This window comes from Botrytis fragariae (assembly GCF_013461495.1).
Source record: "Botrytis fragariae strain BVB16 chromosome Unknown tig00000075, whole genome shotgun sequence".
In the NCBI taxonomy this organism is placed as follows: Eukaryota; Fungi; Ascomycota; class Leotiomycetes; order Helotiales; family Sclerotiniaceae; genus Botrytis; species Botrytis fragariae.
In genome coordinates this window covers 1,173,031-1,193,812 of record NW_023500995.1, presented here as the reverse complement: position 1 = coordinate 1,193,812, position 20,782 = coordinate 1,173,031, and the positions used below count along the sequence as shown (strand labels likewise).

Sequence of the window (20,782 nt, the reverse complement as noted above, 5' to 3'; positions counted from 1 at the left end):
CTAGTTCCCTTCCCTTCCCTTCCAAAATTAAAGTCAAACTTAAATTTATTATTCTGCTGAAGTTGTGAATGATGCTAAAGCTCAATTAACGAGACTACGCTTTCCAATTTTCGTACTACCAACGCGTGATACTCCAGAGACGAGACCGAAGACACCCAGACACCCAGACACCCAGACACCCAGACACCCAGATAGCCAGATACCCATCTTGCTTTGTTTTGCCCGTCGCTCATACTTGGTACGTAATATCTTGTTTGTCCCTTCCCCTCTTTTCAACTGCAGTTACTGAAGATAAATTTCATCAATCAGCCTCCTTCTAAATCAACATCACCTACTTTCTTGACACAGTCAACGAACCTCAACGAGCTCACGTCCATACATCCTACGTGCTTCTCTCGATTCTCGCAGACCCAGCCTGCACAGTTTCACAATGAGTCCTTCATTTGCGCAAGGTACTTTCTCCTCCAAAATCCATTCCATCATATCTGTAGACTAACGGTACGGCACACAGCGAATCCATTCGCGCGACGAGATACCCATCCAATTCAAGCAATCTGGACATATAAAATATGTACAATTATATCCTGGTTGTTGATGGTAGTAGTCACCTTCTACTACAACTTCCACGCACCTCAGGATGACAAGCACAGTTGGCGTCATACCATTTGGGAGCAGAATAAGATACACCACACACCATTTGCTATGAATGCTTTCATTGCTTCATTTTATTGGTAAGATTCTATTCTACATCAACCAAGAGCTTACATTATTAACACAGTCTTAGGTTATTCCTCTTCATTCTTCAAATTGGATATGTCCTTCACCTCTTCAGCGACGAGGTTGAACATGTCAACGCCGCAGCATCAGTTGGAAGTCATTTCATTCTGAACAATCTCTTGCAATTTGCATTCGTCATGCTGTTTGTTCGATCTCACTTCGTATGGGCTGAGATTATTTTGATCATCAATTTCTTCAACCTTTCCTCTCTCTACTTCCGTCATAACACCACCCCACGATTCATTCATATGCCCGCTACCTCTGGCCCGCTCGCTTGGACATTTGTAGCTTTATATTGGAACGGAGCTATTGCCGTTGGAGCTCACAACCTTCCTGCACGTATCATAGCAAATGTCGCAATCTGGGGTATCTTAGTATATGGACTCTTCTTCCTTGCTGCTTACAAGGTACGTTAAATGATTTTAAATTCCAAGTATGAACCACAAAGTTTCTAGAGATACTGACTGGGTATTAGGATTACACCATGGGGTTTGCCCTTAGTATCATCACGGCAGCCATCGGAGTTGGCCAATTCTTCACAAAAGTATTCGCTCTTCAGTGGATCTTTGCTTTTACCATAATGGGTACTCTCTTCCTTGCTACATTGATAGTTGCCGTTCCTGGAATTTTTGGCAAGGAGATATCATTCAGAAGAGAAACTCCATTCGCTTCTGAGGATCAAGAGAGAGCCCCTCTTTTGGACGACCACTAAATTGATGGAAATGACTGGGCTCTTGTGGTTTCAATCATTACCTAGGTATAACTTGTTCATGGATATCTTAATATCACGAGGGTTAGTCAAAATCTGAGATCTGGACTTGACGCAGGAGGGTTTGAAAATAGTACGGGAAGTTTGTGGTATCATGTCTTGGGGACCATCTGGGTTAAGAGGTGTTACGCATGGATTTGAGGGATGTTCTTCCATTATTATTTCTTCTTTTGGTTGTTTCACAGATAATGCGAAATCTGTCACACTTTTAGGTTCAGGGCTATCTGACAAATTGAATCTGTGTATGCATCAAAATTGATTCATTCTTCTTTGTTTGAACTTTTGCAACTGGATTTGTCTTGATGACCTCATGCCGTCTGAAGTAATTGAGTGACCATCTTGCAGGTTAGAAGTTGAAGATCTATAGTGATTCAAGTCTTTCAACTGTCAATACTTCTAGTGCACAGATGATTATAATAATGACTGCGATCCTCAATGAATTGATCAATAGGTACTAAGCCCCGGCAAAGTAGCAATAAGTCTATACACTTTCACAAGTTGGAAGCCATGAAGGTTATTAATAGACGCGGAAATCTGTCTCATCAGGTGTTTTCGCGTAGTGGGGCCGAGCTTTCATATCGGATAAGAAACTTTGGGGAGAAAAAACCTTCGATAACACAATTCGATAGATACAATTCCCCTCATGTCGTTGCAGATGAAGAGCGACATGTGTAGCGCCACTATGAGACAAATTTACCATACAGCACCTATATGACCAATTTTTACCCAATATGCCACGAGCATTCCCATTTCCTGTTAACATTGGAACCGACATCTGCAGGATCAGTCGCATTCAGGATATCCTAACGAAGCATCAATCGAAATATGCACATCGATTTATCAGAAGGATATTCACTCCGCAGGAGCAGGTGTGGTATCGACCGAGATTATTGCCATTGATTGAATACCTATATTTTATGGAACGAAGGGAATTCATTCAAGGGAAAATAGAAAAGCAAGAAAGATGGAAGGCGAAAAGCTTGGAGGCGTTGATAGGACTCGTTACGCCGAAAGAGACGCCTTTGCTGAATAGTACTGCCGCGAATAATAATCCTGTTGGTTCTTTGATATGGCCTACCTATGGTGCGCCAGAAGATCTGAAAAAATTGACAAAAGAGGAAGAGGAATCAATTTTACTTCAATTGAAAGAAAATGTGCAAGGAGTTGCGAGGTTTGTGGCTGGCCGGTAAGTTTATTGAAGTCAAAATTCCCAAAACAGGCTATGGCTAACTATACATTGTCCAGTTTTGCAGCGAAAGAAGCAGCGAAGAAAGCATTTAGCAAGAGGAAATTGAATTTCCACGACATTACAATTGATAGCCCATCTCTGGATAACCTTAGGTCTAGAGCACCCGTCACACTCATTAAATCAGCAGCAGGACAAGAGGACCAGATAGTACCGATGAGCATAAGTCATGATGGAGATTATGCAACTGCTGTGTGCATGTCTTGTGAGGACGTTGCCCCACCACCTACGCCGGATCTTCAACAGATAGAACCTATGTTAGCCCGTCTTCTCGACGAAATAACCATTAAACGACTGGAGCTGCCGTCAGTGTCATCCAGATCTTTAGACAGGGACAAACGAACATCCGATTCAAGCTTGAAAGATTCTACTGCAGAAATTTTTTCAGAGAGACTTTCGACTCCGCTCCAAAAGATCCCGGTAAAATTGACAAGTCCAATCACTGGAAGGTTATCAGAAATTTTGAATTCTACTCCAGGCGGTGGATCTAAGGTCTCGGTTCCTGAAGTCAAGGAAGATCTGGACGATTCCGAAGTCTCGGATCTGGTTCAGCCTGAGACCTCTTCATCTTCTATCAACGACTCGGTGATTGATAGTAATCTGGATGCTTCAAAAACTACAAATCATGATTCATCAGGAGCCTCTTCGCCCGCATCTGATGACCCAACGATCAGATACCACTTGAGTGCCACAAGTGCTTTCAATTCCATGAATGTCGATCTTCTGAACAAATCCCTCAACCGTAATTCTCCTGATTCTCAAGCCAGAGGATTTAATTATAGGGGCATCCAAATGAGTGGCTACCAGCCGACTGAAGACACACAGAATAGTACAGAATTTGCACAGGAATCTGATAATACTCATTTTTCTCAACCTAAAAGTCGTTCATTCACGTGGACTGGAAGGTCTGACAACCAACCGACCGAATACCTTCAACGTGATAGAGCCTTTTCACAACCATCTGATGATGCTCTTGTTCATCGCTCTGATGTTTGGACATGCAAATCTGAAGGATGTGGTTGTCAAAACAGTATCTATGATCGCCAGTGTGTGAATTGTGGTACTAAGCGTCTTGAAGGTTGGGCCAATTGGATAGATCTAGACAGTAAATATAATGAAAGGTTGGCAGAATTCTCAAATCATATTGGGCTCCCTTTTAAGATCGATCCGGCTCAAGAAGAAGAGAAGAAGATGAGGATAGCAAATCGTCAAGCGAGACTACACGAACGATCGCAAAGTATTTATGGATTACCAACATATTTAGATCCAAAGGTAATCAAAAAGAATGTCGAGAACAGTCTTAAGGTTACAGGAATTCCCCTCGGCACAACAAATGAAGAATTGGTAGAAGCTTTCAAGGGAAGATGTACAGCCATAAAAGGATATGTCAAACAATCGAGAACAGGTACTATGTATGGTTCGATCATATTGTCACGAGAAACCGAAGCAAATAAACTACGACATATGGATAGAAGACCCAACGAATTGCCCGAGATCAGAGGCCACAAGTTAAGAATGGTCAAAACGGATGATTGGCTCAGAGCATTTCTGAGGGAGTATGGATCAGGCGCTCGGGTATGGGATTGGAGAGCGGATTTTTGGACCACGGATGTTTTTCATCGGTATGATAAAAAGGAGTGTGATGAACATGCTAAACAGCAGTTGGAGGTGTTGAAAGAGATTCAGCGAAAGGAACAGGCGCAACGAGCAGCGGATGAAGTGAAGACAAGAAAGAAATTGGCGAAGTTGGAGAAGGGTTTAGAGGAGAAGGGGACGAGGAAGTTGGCGAAGTTGGTGGATGATGTGAAGCAGAAGTTGGAGAAGACGGAGAGGGAAAGGTTGAGGAGGGAGTTGGGGGGCTGGGGCGAGAAAGGGGAGCGAGGGAGTAGATTGGATGGGATGGTGAGATGGGGGAGGGAGCAGGGCTCTAGAGGATTTTTAGAACTTTAGATGAGAGATTTTGGACACGTATCTTGTTTTTGTAAGAATATCTTTATTTGCTAGGATGAGAAAGAGCCTTTGTACATACTGTTTATTTTATATTATATATATATATATATATTTGTCTTCTCTCACTTCACTCACGTCACTTCACGTCAATTAACCAGGTTACTTAGGTACATACCTTCCCATCATACCCAGTTTGATGAACAGAGCTAGCTGGCCACGATGATCTAATACCTATCTCATCTAAATGTAGGCATTCGAATCAGATCTCAATGGTACCGAGTGAGGCTTCATCCAATCTAGTCCGTATACCTCCTCGGTAAGATTAACCTAGGGATGTAGCTTCTTCTGAGGGATCCTTACCTATGCCAGGGAAAGTCGCGGGAATTCTGTATGCTCGTGTTGAAGGGGAGATAGTGAGGTATCTGTGATATATGTATGTAGATCGTTACCATGTTGATAGAGATAGAGAGGATGAATGGGTAGGAGGGTGGATGGGTGCAAATGTAGACGACTTATTAAGTAGCGAGTGAGTTAGATAGAATTGTGATCAGGAGATCTGGGTTTACTTTCTCTCTTTTCCTCTCTCTCTCTCTCTCTTTCTCTCTCTCATCCATCCTCCAAAATATTCATATAAATAAATAAATAAAAAGATAAATGAACAGAAAAGATAAGTTTACTCACTCACTCACTCACTCACTCACCCATCTCACCAATCTCATAGACGTAGCTAGTCTAGCTGAGTAGAAAGATAGGTAATAGCAGGGTTATTTAATCAAAGTTCAAATACATTCATTCAAATACATTCATTCATTCTGATAAACGAATTTTCTTCGAGCGAGACGAGAGAAGGAGGGAGGAGTCTGGATTGGGGGGTTGAGGCTGAGGTTGAGGGTCGAGGGTCGAGGGTCGAGGGTGAATGAAGGAAGGGAGAAATGAAAAAAAGGGGGGAATGAAGAGATGATATGTACTGAAACACTCGTATCGTATGAGAAGCGAGGATTTGGATAAGCGGAGCTTGGGTACCTACCCTAAGACTCCAGGTTCCGAGGTACCGAACAGTTGGGTAACCATACATTGCGATTGCAGTCACCTCTCTACGACTCGTAGACTATGAGTTCTCGAATATCTCTATATATTATAATTCCTATATTCACATCTGCAGAATCATCTGAGCCTGGAGGTTGAATAGGGTTGGAGATGTCATACTCCCGATTGTGAGATCAGTGGTGAAATCTGAGTTTGAGTCCTTGGTTCTAACTAGTGGTATGATATCTGAAAAGGAAAATATTGCAAAGTCCAAATCCATCGAATCTTCTGATTAGATCTGGAAATTGAGAACTTTTGATTAAGGAACTGAAGTCTATGTATGGTATCTGAGACCTCTCGTCAAAATTACTAATTCTCATACCATCATATCGTCCTCATACCCTCGTGCCCTCACAGCATCACAGCATCACCACCCCTCAAACTCCAAAAAACTTCCCCGTACTAACATTACACCTACTCCACCATTTTCTCTCCCACATGCTCGCCCAGAAACATCCTGGTAGAAACACCACATACAAACACCACGCTGGCCAAGGGTCCCAAATCTCATACGTGCCATCTTTCCACAGTAATACATGTGTACCGAATTCCAACCATTCTCTCACTAGATTCGTGATTCCTTTTTGGAAGTTGATTAAGTAATATATTGGGAGAAGGACTTTCGTGACGAAATCATGACCGATCCAATAATAACCCCCGTTGACGGCTTGGGGACGAGGGGCTATTGGATCTTCGTTTCCATTCGTGCTGTTGTCGGTTAATAGTGATAAATAGGCCTCTGCCATTTCTTCCGCAGAATCATTGAGTAGAACCACCGCTGTGTGGGCGCGGGGATTGCATTCAATAGGGAAGAGTTCTCTTTGCAATTTTTCGATTTCCTTGGATGAAGGATGAAGAGAACCCTCTGCGTTCTGAGCAATTTCCTCGTCGATGAGAAAATCGAGAGAGAAATGTCCGGTGACGGGGGAATTAGGAGTTCTTTCCGCAGCGCGCTGAATATAGAGAGTAGTGTAGTGAAACATGGCTTTGGCGAGAGCAGACGAAGGCGGAAGAGCTTGGTAGTGCATTAACATATCTGAAGAGCGACATGAGACGAATGCGTGGATTTTGCCTTGGAGAACAATACTATGTGTGCAGTATTCTCTGCCTTTGATGTATTGCTGAAGAACAAATGGTCTTTTGAGTGAGGGGTTGAGTTTTTGAATATGTTTATTTGTTTGTGTGCGTGACGGAGAGGGAAGCAGAGTCATATCAGCCCTCACACTGTCATCGACCATTTCCGGTTTCATAATAAACTGTTTACCCACCAATTCTCCATTCTCCGGGTGCAAAATTTCCAATGCCTCTTCACAAGAATGAATCTTATACGTAAGCGGTACGTTCAAGCCCAACTCCATGGTATATTTAATGAACGAGAATTTCTCATGCAGCGTCTCCGTCAACCCCACCCCAAACTGCACAACCGCACATTTCGTACTCCGCTGCACCATCTCCGCTGCCTCTCCATCTTCAATCGCAGACGCAACGCCCGAACACGATACCCATAGGTCCACCTTTTCTTTCTCAATGATATTCACAATATCCCTGGTATATTCCTCCGCTCCTGATTTCCCCCCCGGTTTCCGCAGACGGTAGAACTTTCGGAGTGACTTGGAAAAATGTCCGGAGACGGGCATGTAGTAGGGCTCGAAATCTGCGCCAATGACCCAGTGGCCTGCGCGGTAAAAGGAGCGCGCGATGCTGAGGCCTTTGCTCATTCCTACCCCTGTTACTAGGATTGTGCGGGGAGGGGATTTAGAGTTTGTGCGCCATTTGAGGGGGTGTTGGATTTGTGTGGAGGTGATGAGGGGTGATAGGAGGGTAGAGAGTATAGCTATCGATGTCAAGAGAGGAGTGAATGCTGCGCAAAGCGTAATGAGGAAGAGATTCTGAAGGTAGTGTAAAATCACAGGAGAACGAGCGTCAAGAGGCATTTTGATTTGATTGATGTGAAGAATCAAACCATTGGAATGTTAAGATATCAACATGTACATTCGCATGTCCGGAAGAAGGTTTGAAAAATGAGTTAGTTACATTGTGTTGTATTTATCAGACAGTTTACATATCCGGGGTTTGTTGTTGTTGACAGGAATGATGACGACAAGACTTCAGTAGCGTCGTCCCACGATGACTTTGTTTTTCCGAACAACACAATACTCGCTGACATATCTAGATTGGCATGTTAACAAACATTTCTATACTCGCTCCGATTCTGTTCATTCTACTATCGTTATTAAATAGATAGAAAAGTTGTATAACGAAATCAAAATCAAAATCAAAATCGAAAGACGTGAGATGTTAGATGTTAGATGTTAGACGTTAGATGTAGACCTGAAAGACCTAAAACATCAATAAGATCTTTAGCTCAACTACAACTACGTGGGTAAAATCAATAACTAATTCTCAGTCTAAGAGGCGTCACGTCATATCTCAAAGTATGCAGATCCCCCACACACTTTATCAAAAACACAAACAACTCCACGACCCGTGAACATACGTATTTCTCCATTCACTCCCAACATCGATTTCGAATATAAAGCATATCAGGAAGCCGATCAACTATTTGATTCAGATTTGCTCTTCTACTAGATATAGAAATAAAGCTTACAAATCGTTTAGTTCTCTTGAGAATGATTATATGTAGTAGGATGTACTAATATATTCACTGTTTTATTTCTATGTTGAAGTTCCTGGTATTTGTTTTTTTGTATCATATGTTCATGATGAATATATCGTAAAGTACTCTGTTTTAGTTCCTGTATTCTACTTCTATAATAAATACTATTGAGTTCTCTCATATAATATATAGTAAATACTTCTATATTCCAAAAGTCGAAGTAGTTTTAGTTTCGTAATCCGTGGATTCTATACTAGATTCTAGTTATATTAAGCTAGATTCTATATAGTTAAAGCAAGAGTAGATTCTATAATGAGACATTGGAATCAATAGGAGGAGAGTAAATTATAGGTCTATACTACCACTTTTCCTTTTGAGGTTTAAATTTTTCTTTGAATTCTAGCTACCTACTATGAGCTATAGGGTACATAGCCTATAGTCTTAAATATAGAATCTATAGGTAATGTATGCAATCTAAGAGATATGAGAATAGAATAGCTTCGACTTTCAGAGTATAAGAGTGTTCAAGTAGCTTTTGAAAGATACACAGGTGATTTACCATATGTTATGTTAATAGGTAGTATTACTTAACTTAATTCTTTAATAGCTTAGCAATGGCCGCATGCCCGTTCCGAGTGGCATAAAATAGCGCCGTCCGATCAAAATTATCCTTCGAGTTGATTTCGACCTGGCCAGTCGCCAATAGTAGTTTGACGACAGCCTCATGCCCATTCTCGGCAGCGAGTGAGAGCGGTTTTTTCCCGAATGAACCTTTTGAATCAGCTTCGACCTGCCCAGTCGCAAGTAGTAATTCGACAACAGACTCATGCCCTTCTTTAGCAGCCCAGCATAGCGGCGTCCGTCCTTTTTTATCCCTCGAGTCAACTTCAACCCGGTCATTTAAGAGTAAAAGTTTGACAACAGACTCACGCCCTTCTTTAGCGGCCCAGCCCAGCGGCGTTCGACCCTTTTTATCCTTTGATTCAACTTCAACCTGGTCAATCGCGAGTAACAGTTTGACAGCAGACTCGTGCCCTTCCTTAGCAGCCCAGCATAGTGGCGTTCGATCAAAGTTGTCCGTCGAGTCAGCTTCAACCTGACCGGTTGCAAGTAGTAGCTTAACAATAGCTTGATGTCCATTCTCGGCAGCAAAAGATAGCGGAGTTTGCTCATATATACTATCCTTTATGTCTGGATCAACTTTTCCAAGCAGCAGCTTGACAACATCTTCGTGACCTTCTCCAGCAGCGAATGACAGTAGTGTTCGACCACCTTCACCAATCGGCCGAAGCAGGGGGCCTTTTTCAAAAGCTGCCATGTAGCCACTTCTTGCTTCTAGAAGCCTCTCATCTGCTTTTTCATATTCTTTCAGGTCCTCTAATATCGCTATATTGTTCCACAATCTAGTTGCTTCATGTAAATATCCTCTGGACTCCACTATTGGAAAAACTATCGTTTGACTATATGTCTTTGTTAATGTCCTATATCCTTCTTGGTCTTGTAAAACTTCATAAGAATTCTCCCAGTCCCAGATAAGGAGAAAATCCCGCAAGAACTGTGTCTTTGATTGAGAGACCTGAGGCCAATCATAACGGGTCAGCACGTTTAAGGGAGTTGCTGCAATAACAATCACGATATAGTGATCGTGGCATAGCCTGATTATTGTAGGCTTTGAAGCCCCATATATGAGACAGATGATATCATGCTCTTGAATAGGTTTTGCCGAAGCCTGAAGGGTCCATTCTGTTATGTCACTCAAGTCCCAATCACCGAGTCTGGATTTGATACTCACGTGCTGTCCATCGTTCATTCTTACCGAGGATACTTGGCCAAAGATTAAGCCTTTGCACTGGATAACCGCTCTCTGACTGGAAGTACTCACAGTTATATCTTTACCGAGAATGAAGTTGACAACTTGCTGGAATACATCTTCCCAGGAAGCCTCGTAACTGGGCTGCAAGCCAGCCTTTTCCGGATCGTCAGAGCTCATACCGAGTAAAGCATAAACCTTGTCGCGACGATCAGTGGCTCGGCGGGTATGAAACATGTCTATCAATTCAGCTAAAGATCGTATCTCTAGGGAGAACCTTTCTGAAAAAGTTGCTTCAAGTTTAGGTCGGAGACCAGCTCCCTCTATTATGTCAACAACTGAAGGAAGAGTCTGCAGCCCCGGAGAATCTGAACAAGAGAGCTCTAGGGATTTCACCCCCATGCAGAATGCATATCCGTCAATAGTTATAGAGCCACACATGATTATTATATGTCGAGCTGCGGCAACCTCCTGAAGCACCTGAAGTGATTATGTCAATATCGTCTAGCAATTATGGTTAAGGTATGTTTCTTACCCAAATACGTTGAAACCATGGATTTTGAAGGAGTTTTGATATTTTTTCCTGCTTTACCATTTCTCTCCGAATCTCCGAGTTTTCTGTATACTCCTCATCAATAGCAAGCTGTATATCCTCAAGGGCACCCTTTCCCTCTTCTTCCTCGTCTCCCAGCCAAACTATAACGCGATGTGCGCTGCTATAAATCTTTGCCATAATCCGAACTTGCTGTCTTCTCTCTTCATTGTTATTTTGATCAATACATATAGCATCAACCCATAGGATCCGTTCGAAAGAGTGATCTCGAAGACGTAACAGAGCAGCATATAGGTTCACCGTAACCTGAAACTTTTTCTTGCCTACAAAGATAGGCAGGGTGATGTCTGGATCACCCCATACGTAGGATAGAGCCTCATACAAGTGAGCTCGTGTAGTTGATCTTCGTAGAGAATAATCTTGAAGCTCACAATGTAAAGGTGCAGCCTCATCTTCACTTGGTAATAATCGAAGCAGGCGAATGATCTCGCCGTTTGCCGGAAGCAATGAATATGGGTAGGCAGACATAGCAGATGATATCAGAGATCAAATATCAACACAAGACTGTTCTCATGGATGGTCAGGAGACGAGAGGCTAGTAGAGTGATCTTAAAGGCAGAGTTGCTTACTCTTAAGTGCGGGGTCGTCAGCAGCACGTGAAATTTCCTCGCAGCTGACCAGATTGCGTGTGTAGGATAACGATATATGGTATTTAGCCTACATCCCATGATATGCTAGCGATTGGAAAAAGAGACTGTCTATATAGGCAAATAAATGACGTGTGCAGTACACACAGAGCCTGAAGCTCAGAGGGACCGCGCTCGGGGGCGAGTGGGCGCGCTTTGTGCATCCCTCCATCCCCCTCGCTGCTACTATCCTCGATTAGATCATATGATTGGAAATCATATGATTTTTGACCATGCAATTACTATATATTCGAAGATTTAGTCAATCAGAATTACTATAATGTATGGTCAGCCTTGTTTATGTTTAAATTGTTTTATGCGATTTTAGACCGTACCGTAAACCCCTCTCGCTACTATTTGTAGTACTTCATACTACGTAGCGTTTCAGGCAAATAGACCATCCTACGTAGTCGTAGAACAGCAATTAGCGATGGACAAAAACAGAGAATGGTAAGATCTATTTGTAGTGACAGAACCCTTGCTGACTTTCGCGGGAAATTTTTAGAGCAATCAATTCGCGAAGAAAACGGCAATATTTATTGACGTGCTGACTGAACCAGGTACTACGACAGATTAGCATGTTTTCTATGATATCTTAGGACCTAACTGAAGCACTTATCAACAGGCTAATAAGTGCTCCCATCCCTCTACCGACAGAAAAAGTAGGACAACATGAATGGTTGAAGACTTAGACCGATCCATTAGTCCACTATCCCAACAAAAACTCAACCCTTCCTCAAACAACAGCATACCCAACCAATCACCACACCCTTGTCGAATCTTCCTTAATCACCCTCCGTGCATTTAGCAAGACTACTCTTTTCCAATGATCAGTCATCCAATCTCACCATACGCATACTCACTCATCATACCTACCCATCATTTCAACTCCCCTTTCCTTTCCAACACTCATTCATCCACTATCTATCTCGACTACACCCACACACGCACCACTTTACAGCCTTAGAATCTCTATGACCCCAATCCCCAATACAACCACAAGTGGATTTACTCACAAATCAAATCAAATCAAAACACCAACCCCCAATCATCTTCTCCCTCCCCGCTTCCCAGCTTCCCCACAGGAAAAACGAACAAACGAATGAACAAACACCCCTATCTCTATCCTCTAGATTCTCCAACAAATCAACCCAACCCAACCCAACCCACAACCAAAAACAAAAGAAGAACCCCAACCCCAATATCAAAGTCAAACTACCCAAATCCCCAATCTATCAAGTATCAACCAGTCAACCGTCGATCAATCTTCCAACGGCATATATAAAGAATTTTGCATAGGCATGCAGACACCTAGAACCCATTTCTCTCTCGGATCCTCTCGGACCATTGTACATAGAATCCTTGAACCTAAAACCCAACCTCTAATCTCAATTCCTCACCCCTCTTCGCTTGAAGTATAGAATTGCGTACAAATCACATCATACACATGCCATCACATCACATCACCACGCAAAAACAGAAACCTCATAAATCCTCATCAAAACACACCTCCTCTCTCATCGCGTCTCCCCAGAAGCTTAAAAACTTAAGGACTTGTTAGAACTTATAAAAATCTTCAAAATTTCCTATCATCTCCACCACTTTGACTATTAATAATCGTATGCATCATCATCTAGCTCAATCTCAATCTCATGCTCATTCTTAACCACCTCCTCCCTTCCACTCCTTCATCCTCCATCACCATCACCATCTTCATCATCTCTTCGTTTCACAACCCCCTCAACCCTTTCCTTCGCCCATTCATTCATTCATTCATTCATTCATTCATTCATTCATGGACCACCCTCCCCCATCCACCAAAATTCAACCCAATCCCATTCCCAATACCCAATACCCTATACCCATTTCCATACCCATTTCTAAACCCAATCCCAACCCCAACCCCAAGCCTGTACCCAAATCCCAATTTCTCCCATTCTCTTATCCATCCATCCATCCATCCATCCATCCATCCGTCCAAAGTCAAAACCAAATCTCAAACCCCAATCAATCAATCACTCAACAAACAAACAAACCAGAGAATAAACAAATATCATACAACCTTCTTTCCTGCTATCGATTCTCACACAAGAACCTCCCTATCCGCACACCACAAAAAAATCCACATACACATAACAACCCAGCCCAACCCAATTAAACCCAACCCAACCAGATAAAACGCCCGCGGCCCGCATCATAATCCTCGCAGAGACATATATTAAAAGATCGAAAGAAGAGTCACTCACAGTCCGCCAGCTACCTATGCAACGAATGAGACATCTTCTTCAAAGTTTCATTCCATTCCATTCCATTCCATTCCCCCAAGAAAATCATCGCACAAAACATATATATATAAATCCCGCTCAAAAAATTGATAATTATAACAATGAAAATATACAACAAACAGATAAACATGTATGTATATGTAAATATGCGGTTGGAATTTTTCCCTCCACGAGACAACGAAGGATGAGAATTGCATAGCATAACATGACATAACATAAATTTGGCTCGACTTGACTTGGCTCGGCATGCATGCATACAATAAAATATATAATACAAGAATCAAAAGATGAATAATAACAACACGAAGGATGAAACACCTCAAAAAAAAATCCCTTGTCCTCCTTTAAACTCCCGTCTTGTAAGTTTTCAAATGCATGTCTGCCTGCCTGCTTGAGAGGTGGAACACAAGACGTGAATTCCCGACCGTTCGTTCCAAAACCTAAACGTGAACCTATCCATCCATCTATCCTATCGCATTTAATCCAATCCAATCCGCCAAGAATGAAATATTAAATTCTCGTTCCTTAAAAATCACAAGATCGGAAAGCGAGAGAGGGGGCGAGATAGAGATAGAGATAGAGATCGATGTGCACATGGTGTTCAAGTGTTAATTAATTAAATGGCGCCCGCCCGCCCGCGTGTATGGGGATTATTTCCTTCTTCGAGAGGGATCCGGATTTTGCAGGAGTCCACCGATATCCACCCGACTACTACGATCACCCTGTCCCCTGACATCCATCGGAGGTGCCTGTCCACGTATGGGCGGGAGTTGCAGATCCGAGGCTCGTTGAGTTTGAGTCTGGGTTTGGAGTTGTGAGGGTGGTTGTGCTTGTGCTTGCTGTGGTGGTTGTGCTTGGGGTTGTGTTTGGCCTGATAACATCTCACCCATAGGCGCTTGTGGGTAATTCATTTGCGCGCGGGAATATTCCGGCGCTCTTGTTGGGGGTTGTCCATATGAAGAGTTACTGTTTGGCATGGCGACGGTTTGCGCTGGAGGTCCCGGATTTCGATATGCTAACATATCGCTCCCAAAAGGAGGATTCGACATGAACGGCGAGGTTCCTGGGGTTTGAGAGGCATAGGATAGTTGGCTCGGGGTTTGGTATGCATAAGTGGAGTCACGAGACAAGGAGTCTCTCGAATACGGCGAAGATGCTTGTTGGAACGATTGCGGCGTGGTTGGGATATGAACCACCAAAAGCACAAAATAAATCGAATCTTTTTTCGCGAGGCCCAATTGCACGTGAAAGCCCCTCTGCTGACCGTCTGGTGTCTGGAACGTAAAGACTTCCGGTCGATCGGTTCTCAATTGCTGCATCTCGTTGGGTGCAAATGTCAAGGACTGAATCACCCTATCTTCCTCCTCTTTCGAAAATATTGGAGGGAGATAACTTGGATCTCGACTTCGTCGCTCATCTTCAAATCCGCTCTGCAGTCGGAAAATCTTATCTCGATCGCTAACACTCACAATATCATGTAACTTTCTTCCCACGACCGAGTGTGCACCGACCACTCCCGAAAAAGCCTGCGTTGTTTTGGCGATTTGCATTTCCATAGTGAGAAATGCACATGCTGATTCATAAGATACCATGCGCTGATTTGTCGTCATCGCTTCCCCGTAAACGTTGGTGTTTATTGGTGTGGGAACCATTGAGTGGTTCATTGGATTTCCTCCTTGCGACTTGAGCACTCTATACCCACCATTCCGCTGAGCATCAGAATATGGAGTCGAAATCGAAACGTCGCCAGTAGAGAACATGGGCATTGGTCTTCTCATAGTATCTGCCGGCGGTGGATAGTTCGATCCTGCTCCTTCGTATCGAGGCTCGCGCTCATCCCTCAGCCTTGGACGCCCCCTTTTTTTATGTTGAACATCCACACACGTATCCTCCTTCCCATTGCTTAAACATCTCGAGCATGGTCGTTGAGCTATAAGAACAGTAAAATTAGTATCTGAGTATTCTGAGTTGAACCTCAACAGGTTGCGCAATAATTAGGGTTATCTTGTGAAGTTTAGGATTGTTGGCGAAGTCTGGAGGAATTTCTATGCGGAATTTGACCACTTGGTACGTATTTGAAAGTTTCATATCCACGGGTCACCATTATCCCAGAGCTTTGGTTGAGTGTTTAGCCAAGCCTAGTACAAGAGCACCTCATGTTGTACAACACCCTACCTAGTACATGCTGCAACATACATGGATAGATTAGAGTCAGGAACATCCCATGGTAAACATGAGAGATTCTTCAGCACTCCGCACGCCAGACCCTAAAATTATACTCTATACGTGTTCGACGTTAAGGCCGAAAAGACAGTCGTCACTAGAACCAACTTTCAATTTTGCACTTGTTCGCCCGCCCCCTTAGTGCCGAACACGGCAATTCAAATCACCGATCGAGCCGTTATAGCTGCCACTAATTGTAGTATTAAGCTACTGGAGCATGTTACTAAACAAACACATTGCCCTAAAGAAGATTTGTGCCCTGGGCTCATAATGAAATCATTTGCCAGACAAATCAAGTTTTCATAATCATTGGTGTTCTCGCTTGAGAATGCAATGATAATTTTGTTCCCGTCAATCGCATTGAGGACAGTTTTTTGTCCATTGACTCTTGACAAGAGTTTGGATAGTGAATAAAGGTACAATGAGGTTTAATGTGTGGTTGAATATCTTGAAGGGGAAAATAACATGCGCTCAAACTAGAAACTCTTAGAAACGTACCGTCACATCTAGACTAAGTTAGCACAAGGCACAAAAACATTCCAAGATGCCTTACCTAAGATGGGCCCTTTTGCAAGGTACACAAGCAGATGCTACATGCCCTTTAGTTTTCCTCTGTGATTTTGGAGAAGTGTAGCCGGGGGCTTCTCCAATTGATTGTCGATCCAATGCCGGATATGGCGCAACCTGTTGAGCGGCATATAGAGCGTGAGGGTGTTGATGGGGCGCCATCTGCGGCCGAGGTTGCTGATATTGGTATTGCGCCGACATATCTTCCATCTGATATTGTGGATATGAGAGCTGAGGTTGCGGTTGGTAATTTCTCAAAGGTACACCACCTCTCATTTGGTTGAAATGTTCTTGTTGAGAAACGCGTCCATCTCGGAAGACATTTCCCGTTGACCCATAGCTTCCATGACCGCGATCGTTGGAATCCAGGTTGTGTCTACCGGGAAGTGAAGGAGATCCTGACATGGGCGGAGAGGGGTATGCCCAAGACTGAGCTCCGTCGGGTACCGCTCTGGCCCAACTCAAGTCAAGAGAAAAGCGAGCCAGGTCTGATTTTCCTCGCCGTTCACCGAGCGGGACAATTGAATGATCGACTTGGTTCGTTGGAGATTGCATGGAAATGATCGTGTTCTAGTGAGGTTGCAAAATCCTCAAGAAGGTCAACGCTGTTTTAATGACAGCACAATGCCTTCTCAAAGCTATATATAAGATGCGCCGGGGAGTCTCCCAAACGGGATACCCTTTTCAAAATTAAGAAGGTATATAAGTTCGATTTCCTATATGTTTGACAATGCTATAGCTTCATTTAGTACATTGCCTCCTGGATACTCAACGATGGCTGGAACTAACCTGCCCGAAAAAAATTCAGAACTTCAAACAAGACCTGAATTCAAAAAGTTTAAATGGGACTCTCTAGAGCTCCCAGTCCCGAATTATGCACGAAGAGCGTTGTCGGAAGAATAACGAGGGCCGCTGTTCTTGAGAATTGGTAAGATGGGTTTGGTTTGCGCTACTTCCGAAGCAGCCTGAGACAAGAAGGACGAGACATATACTGAGGTAATACCGCAGATGCGAAATGTTCGTGACTAACTGACGTGGACGGTGAGCTGCAGCATGCACCGAACAATCTGTGTCGATGTGCAACTTCCGTGGAAAATGTTGAAAAAGCTTGGGGAGGATTCCGAGGGAAGGTACGAAGGTAAAATTCTTGAATCTGGGGATGATATTCGGGAAAAGTATGAACTTGTGATAAATCGTGGTGGGGTGAAGTCTTGAGGGCAAAGAACTAGGTTCGTAAAGGCCGTGAAATTGACAACGGAGATATAAATCAAGATGAAGTGTTGGCGTATCTTGGGAATAATAAGTATTTGTCCAGGTAGATCCAAGTTATGGGTTCGGAGGAGTCCGGCAAGGGTCAAGGAAGGGTTCGTTTGGTGTACCTTGAATGATTGTATGAAGTGGATCGGATTTGTTTAATTTGACTTCAGGTAGCTTGGATGCTTGTCAAGAGATATATTATTGCGGGTATTGAAGGTGTGTTTGAATTTTGAATTTTGGAACAATCGGATGAATTGATGTATGAGGTAGGAGGGGTGGAGAGTGGTTGTAAGACTTTGGGAATAGCTTTTTCTCTCTTTCTCTCCCAAATTAAAAAGCTTAAGTTGATAATGAACAGAGGGGAAGAATATCCAAACGATTGAGTCCCGGTGAGATGATTCAGTAGCTCAAGTGAGTGAGTGATATAAATGAGTGAGAATGTTGAAGTAGGGAGTAGAGGTAGTTGAATTTACGTAGATAGTCATGTATTAGTCGACGACCGATTTTGGTGTAGTATATGTAAGTGTATGGAACATGTGTATAAGTGTGTATAGTGTATAGTGTTTAATGTGTAGTGTAGTAGTGTAGTGTAATGTAATGACTGTAGTTAGACGTGAGAGTAGGAGGTAGGACGACTTCGGTTGTATATGTTGATATGTATGTGTGTATGTATGTATGTATGTATGTACCTAAGTATGTACCTAAGTATATTTTGGATGGGATATAGGTATGGATATGTATGGAGATATTCTTTTTAGAGCTTTACTGGAGATTATACCGATTATACTTAGCGCGTCTGTTCCTCTTTACTCTTTCTCTCTCTCTCTCTTTTTTTTCTTTTTTTTTTTCCTCCGTGGAATGTATTCGGTTGCGACGCAACTTGAACAGGGAGTATGAACAGGGAGCAAGGATTCAGGAAAGGAAGGGAAGGGAAGGGAAAGGGAAAAAAGAGACGTGCAGTAGAGGAGATGTTCGCTTGGGTCGTGTCGGTTTTTAGAATAGACTAGGGGGATACCTGGGTAGGTTGGCGGAGGTGATCTTATTCCGGTCCTAACTTAAGAAAAATCCTTGTAGGTAGAAAAAAAAAGGAAACAGAAAGGTTAGCTTGTTTCCTTTAATAGTTTAGAGCAATTCAAAATGGAGGATTTTGGTATCAAAGTAGAAATTAAGAATCTTTGGAACTTTCTCTTTGAGTATGGTTCCCTAGTACTGGTAGTAGTAAGGCTTTCTTCCGAATAGCAATTAGTGAAGTGACTGAACGAATGGCAATGGTGGCAATGGGCAGGATATCAGTTGGCAATTGACAATGGACAGTGAATACAATGAATAGTTGTGTGATTTGAGTAGTCCCCGTCAGCATTACAGTAGACTGGCTAGACTGGCTAACTAGAATTTGGGGGAACGTGGAAGCGGCACATCCGCATGTATGTCGTAAATACCAGGTAGATAGCTGTTGACCCTTTGTCCACCACAACATTTTGTCAAGGTTCATTTGATTGTTATAACATACCGGAAAAATTATCTGTGGTGCCGAGAAATGTCTGATGCCATGTGGCGATGTATGAAAATAAATGGAACAAGGTGAAGACTGGGGTTACAAAGGAGGAAGATGTATGTTAGAAAGTCGACAGATATCCATACGATTTGGGATTTTGGGTGGTGCGAGGGAAGTTAAGGAAATGATGGTGGGGCGGAAGTGAGTGACAGGAAGGAAAACCGGTAGAAAATAGATGAATTGCTGATGGTTTTGGGATTCGAGAAATGGATACAAATCATCTAGTACGCACGTAGCGGTTTGTGCTAATGTTTGATTGTGATTGCTACCGAGGGACTGACGATTGATGATTGAACATTGAACATTGAACATTAAACATTGAACATCAACCATTGAACATTAACCATTGAACATCAACCATTGACCATTGCTCATTGCTCATTGAAGGGATGAGATGGAGGAATGGGTTATGGAGGAGGGGAGAGAGAAGAATGGGAGATGGTACGAGTATCAATGCGCAAATATGCCGTTGCAAACAGTTTACACGGGCACGTAGCAGGATTCCAAGCGTAGATAATAAATTAAAGCTCCGTCCCTACTCATTTCTCTAACTCTGATTTAAATCTCCCGTTGAAGGTCTCGATCTTGGTCTGGGATCGGATTAGTCGTATCCTCAGCTAAAGCAAGGGAAGGGAAGGGAAGGGAAGGGGTAGCATCAAACTTCTCATCCGTATTTTGATGAGTAAGAACAAGGAGGAGGATATCAGAAAATGACCCGATGCTGATGGGATGGCTGATGGGGAATCATAGAACTCGAGGTTGTTCCGTCTTGGTTCATGAATCTGGTTCCAATGGATTGGAGATGACTTGGTCGTAGGAGCAATACTCCAAGTTCATTCACCCGGTTCACCGTCATCGTTCATTCTTCAATCATAAGTTCTACATTATCTCATCCCGCTTCTCGTGCTATATCGCCAAGTATAACTTGAGATGTTTGGACTACCGTCTTACCATTTGATCCGCCCTATCCTAAATCTTTATTCATTACTTCTTGCGCTTCGAAATCCTTGTTCATACTCAAAGCTTTACCCATCCGTGAACATGGATGCTTTCCCATAGTGGAATCATGCAATATGGTTAACTTATTAGGCACGATATGCCGAGGGAGAACTGGCATCTCGGAGATGTAGATGGGCGACCTTGGAGCGAAGGAAAGGAGGAAGAGAGGCCACAAAGAGTTGGGTGTGGCATTGATGCCAGTGATATGAGGATATTACTTTCTTGGTTCATCAATGCCGTGTTAACCTTTCCAACCAACACATCAGAGCATATCCAACACAGTTGCTTCGAAATGCCGGAAGTCGTAATAACTTTCTCTGAACTGAATGAGGAATGACTTTTGCATTTGCTTTTTACCATCACATGTCGCAAATCTTATCGGGCATTTTTTACCTCCGAGCG

General features: G+C 43.0%; 5 protein-coding genes across 5 annotated transcripts; 2 read left to right on the top strand and 3 right to left on the bottom strand.

Moving 5' to 3' along the window:
* Window positions 1-430: 430 nt before the first annotated feature.
* Window positions 431-1,489, top strand: Bfra_005854 (putative atp synthase f0 protein; the record flags this gene model as incomplete). The annotated part of the gene is made up of 4 exons (XM_037336229.1): window positions 431-452; window positions 512-731; window positions 785-1,184; window positions 1,253-1,489. The coding sequence occupies 4 exons, from the start codon at window positions 431-433 to the stop codon at window positions 1,487-1,489; spliced, it is 879 nt and encodes a 292-aa protein (XP_037191439.1).
* Window positions 1,490-2,277: 788 nt separating this feature from the next.
* On the top strand, window positions 2,278-4,742 carry Bfra_005853 (putative holo-acyl-carrier-protein synthase protein; the record flags this gene model as incomplete). Its single annotated transcript, XM_037336228.1, has 2 exons — window positions 2,278-2,732; window positions 2,792-4,742. 2 exons carry the CDS (start codon window positions 2,278-2,280, stop codon window positions 4,740-4,742), a joined length of 2,406 nt encoding a protein of 801 aa, XP_037191438.1.
* A 1,463-nt stretch (window positions 4,743-6,205) lies between these two features.
* On the bottom strand, window positions 6,206-7,762 carry Bfra_005852 (putative carbamoylphosphate synthase large subunit protein; the record flags this gene model as incomplete). The annotated part of the gene is made up of 1 exon (XM_037336227.1): window positions 6,206-7,762. The coding sequence occupies one exon, from the start codon at window positions 7,760-7,762 to the stop codon at window positions 6,206-6,208; it is 1,557 nt and encodes a 518-aa protein (XP_037191437.1).
* A 1,275-nt stretch (window positions 7,763-9,037) lies between these two features.
* Bfra_005851 (putative het-domain-containing protein) lies at window positions 9,038-11,336 on the bottom strand (the record flags this gene model as incomplete). The annotated part of the gene is made up of 2 exons (XM_037336226.1): window positions 9,038-10,735; window positions 10,791-11,336. 2 exons carry the CDS (start codon window positions 11,334-11,336, stop codon window positions 9,038-9,040), a joined length of 2,244 nt encoding a protein of 747 aa, XP_037191436.1.
* Window positions 11,337-14,429: 3,093 nt separating this feature from the next.
* On the bottom strand, window positions 14,430-17,124 carry Bfra_005850 (putative c6 zinc finger domain containing protein; the record flags this gene model as incomplete). The annotated part of the gene is made up of 3 exons (XM_037336225.1): window positions 14,430-15,742; window positions 16,501-16,508; window positions 16,556-17,124. 3 exons carry the CDS (start codon window positions 17,122-17,124, stop codon window positions 14,430-14,432), a joined length of 1,890 nt encoding a protein of 629 aa, XP_037191435.1.
* Between the last annotated feature and the right edge of the window lie 3,658 nt (window positions 17,125-20,782).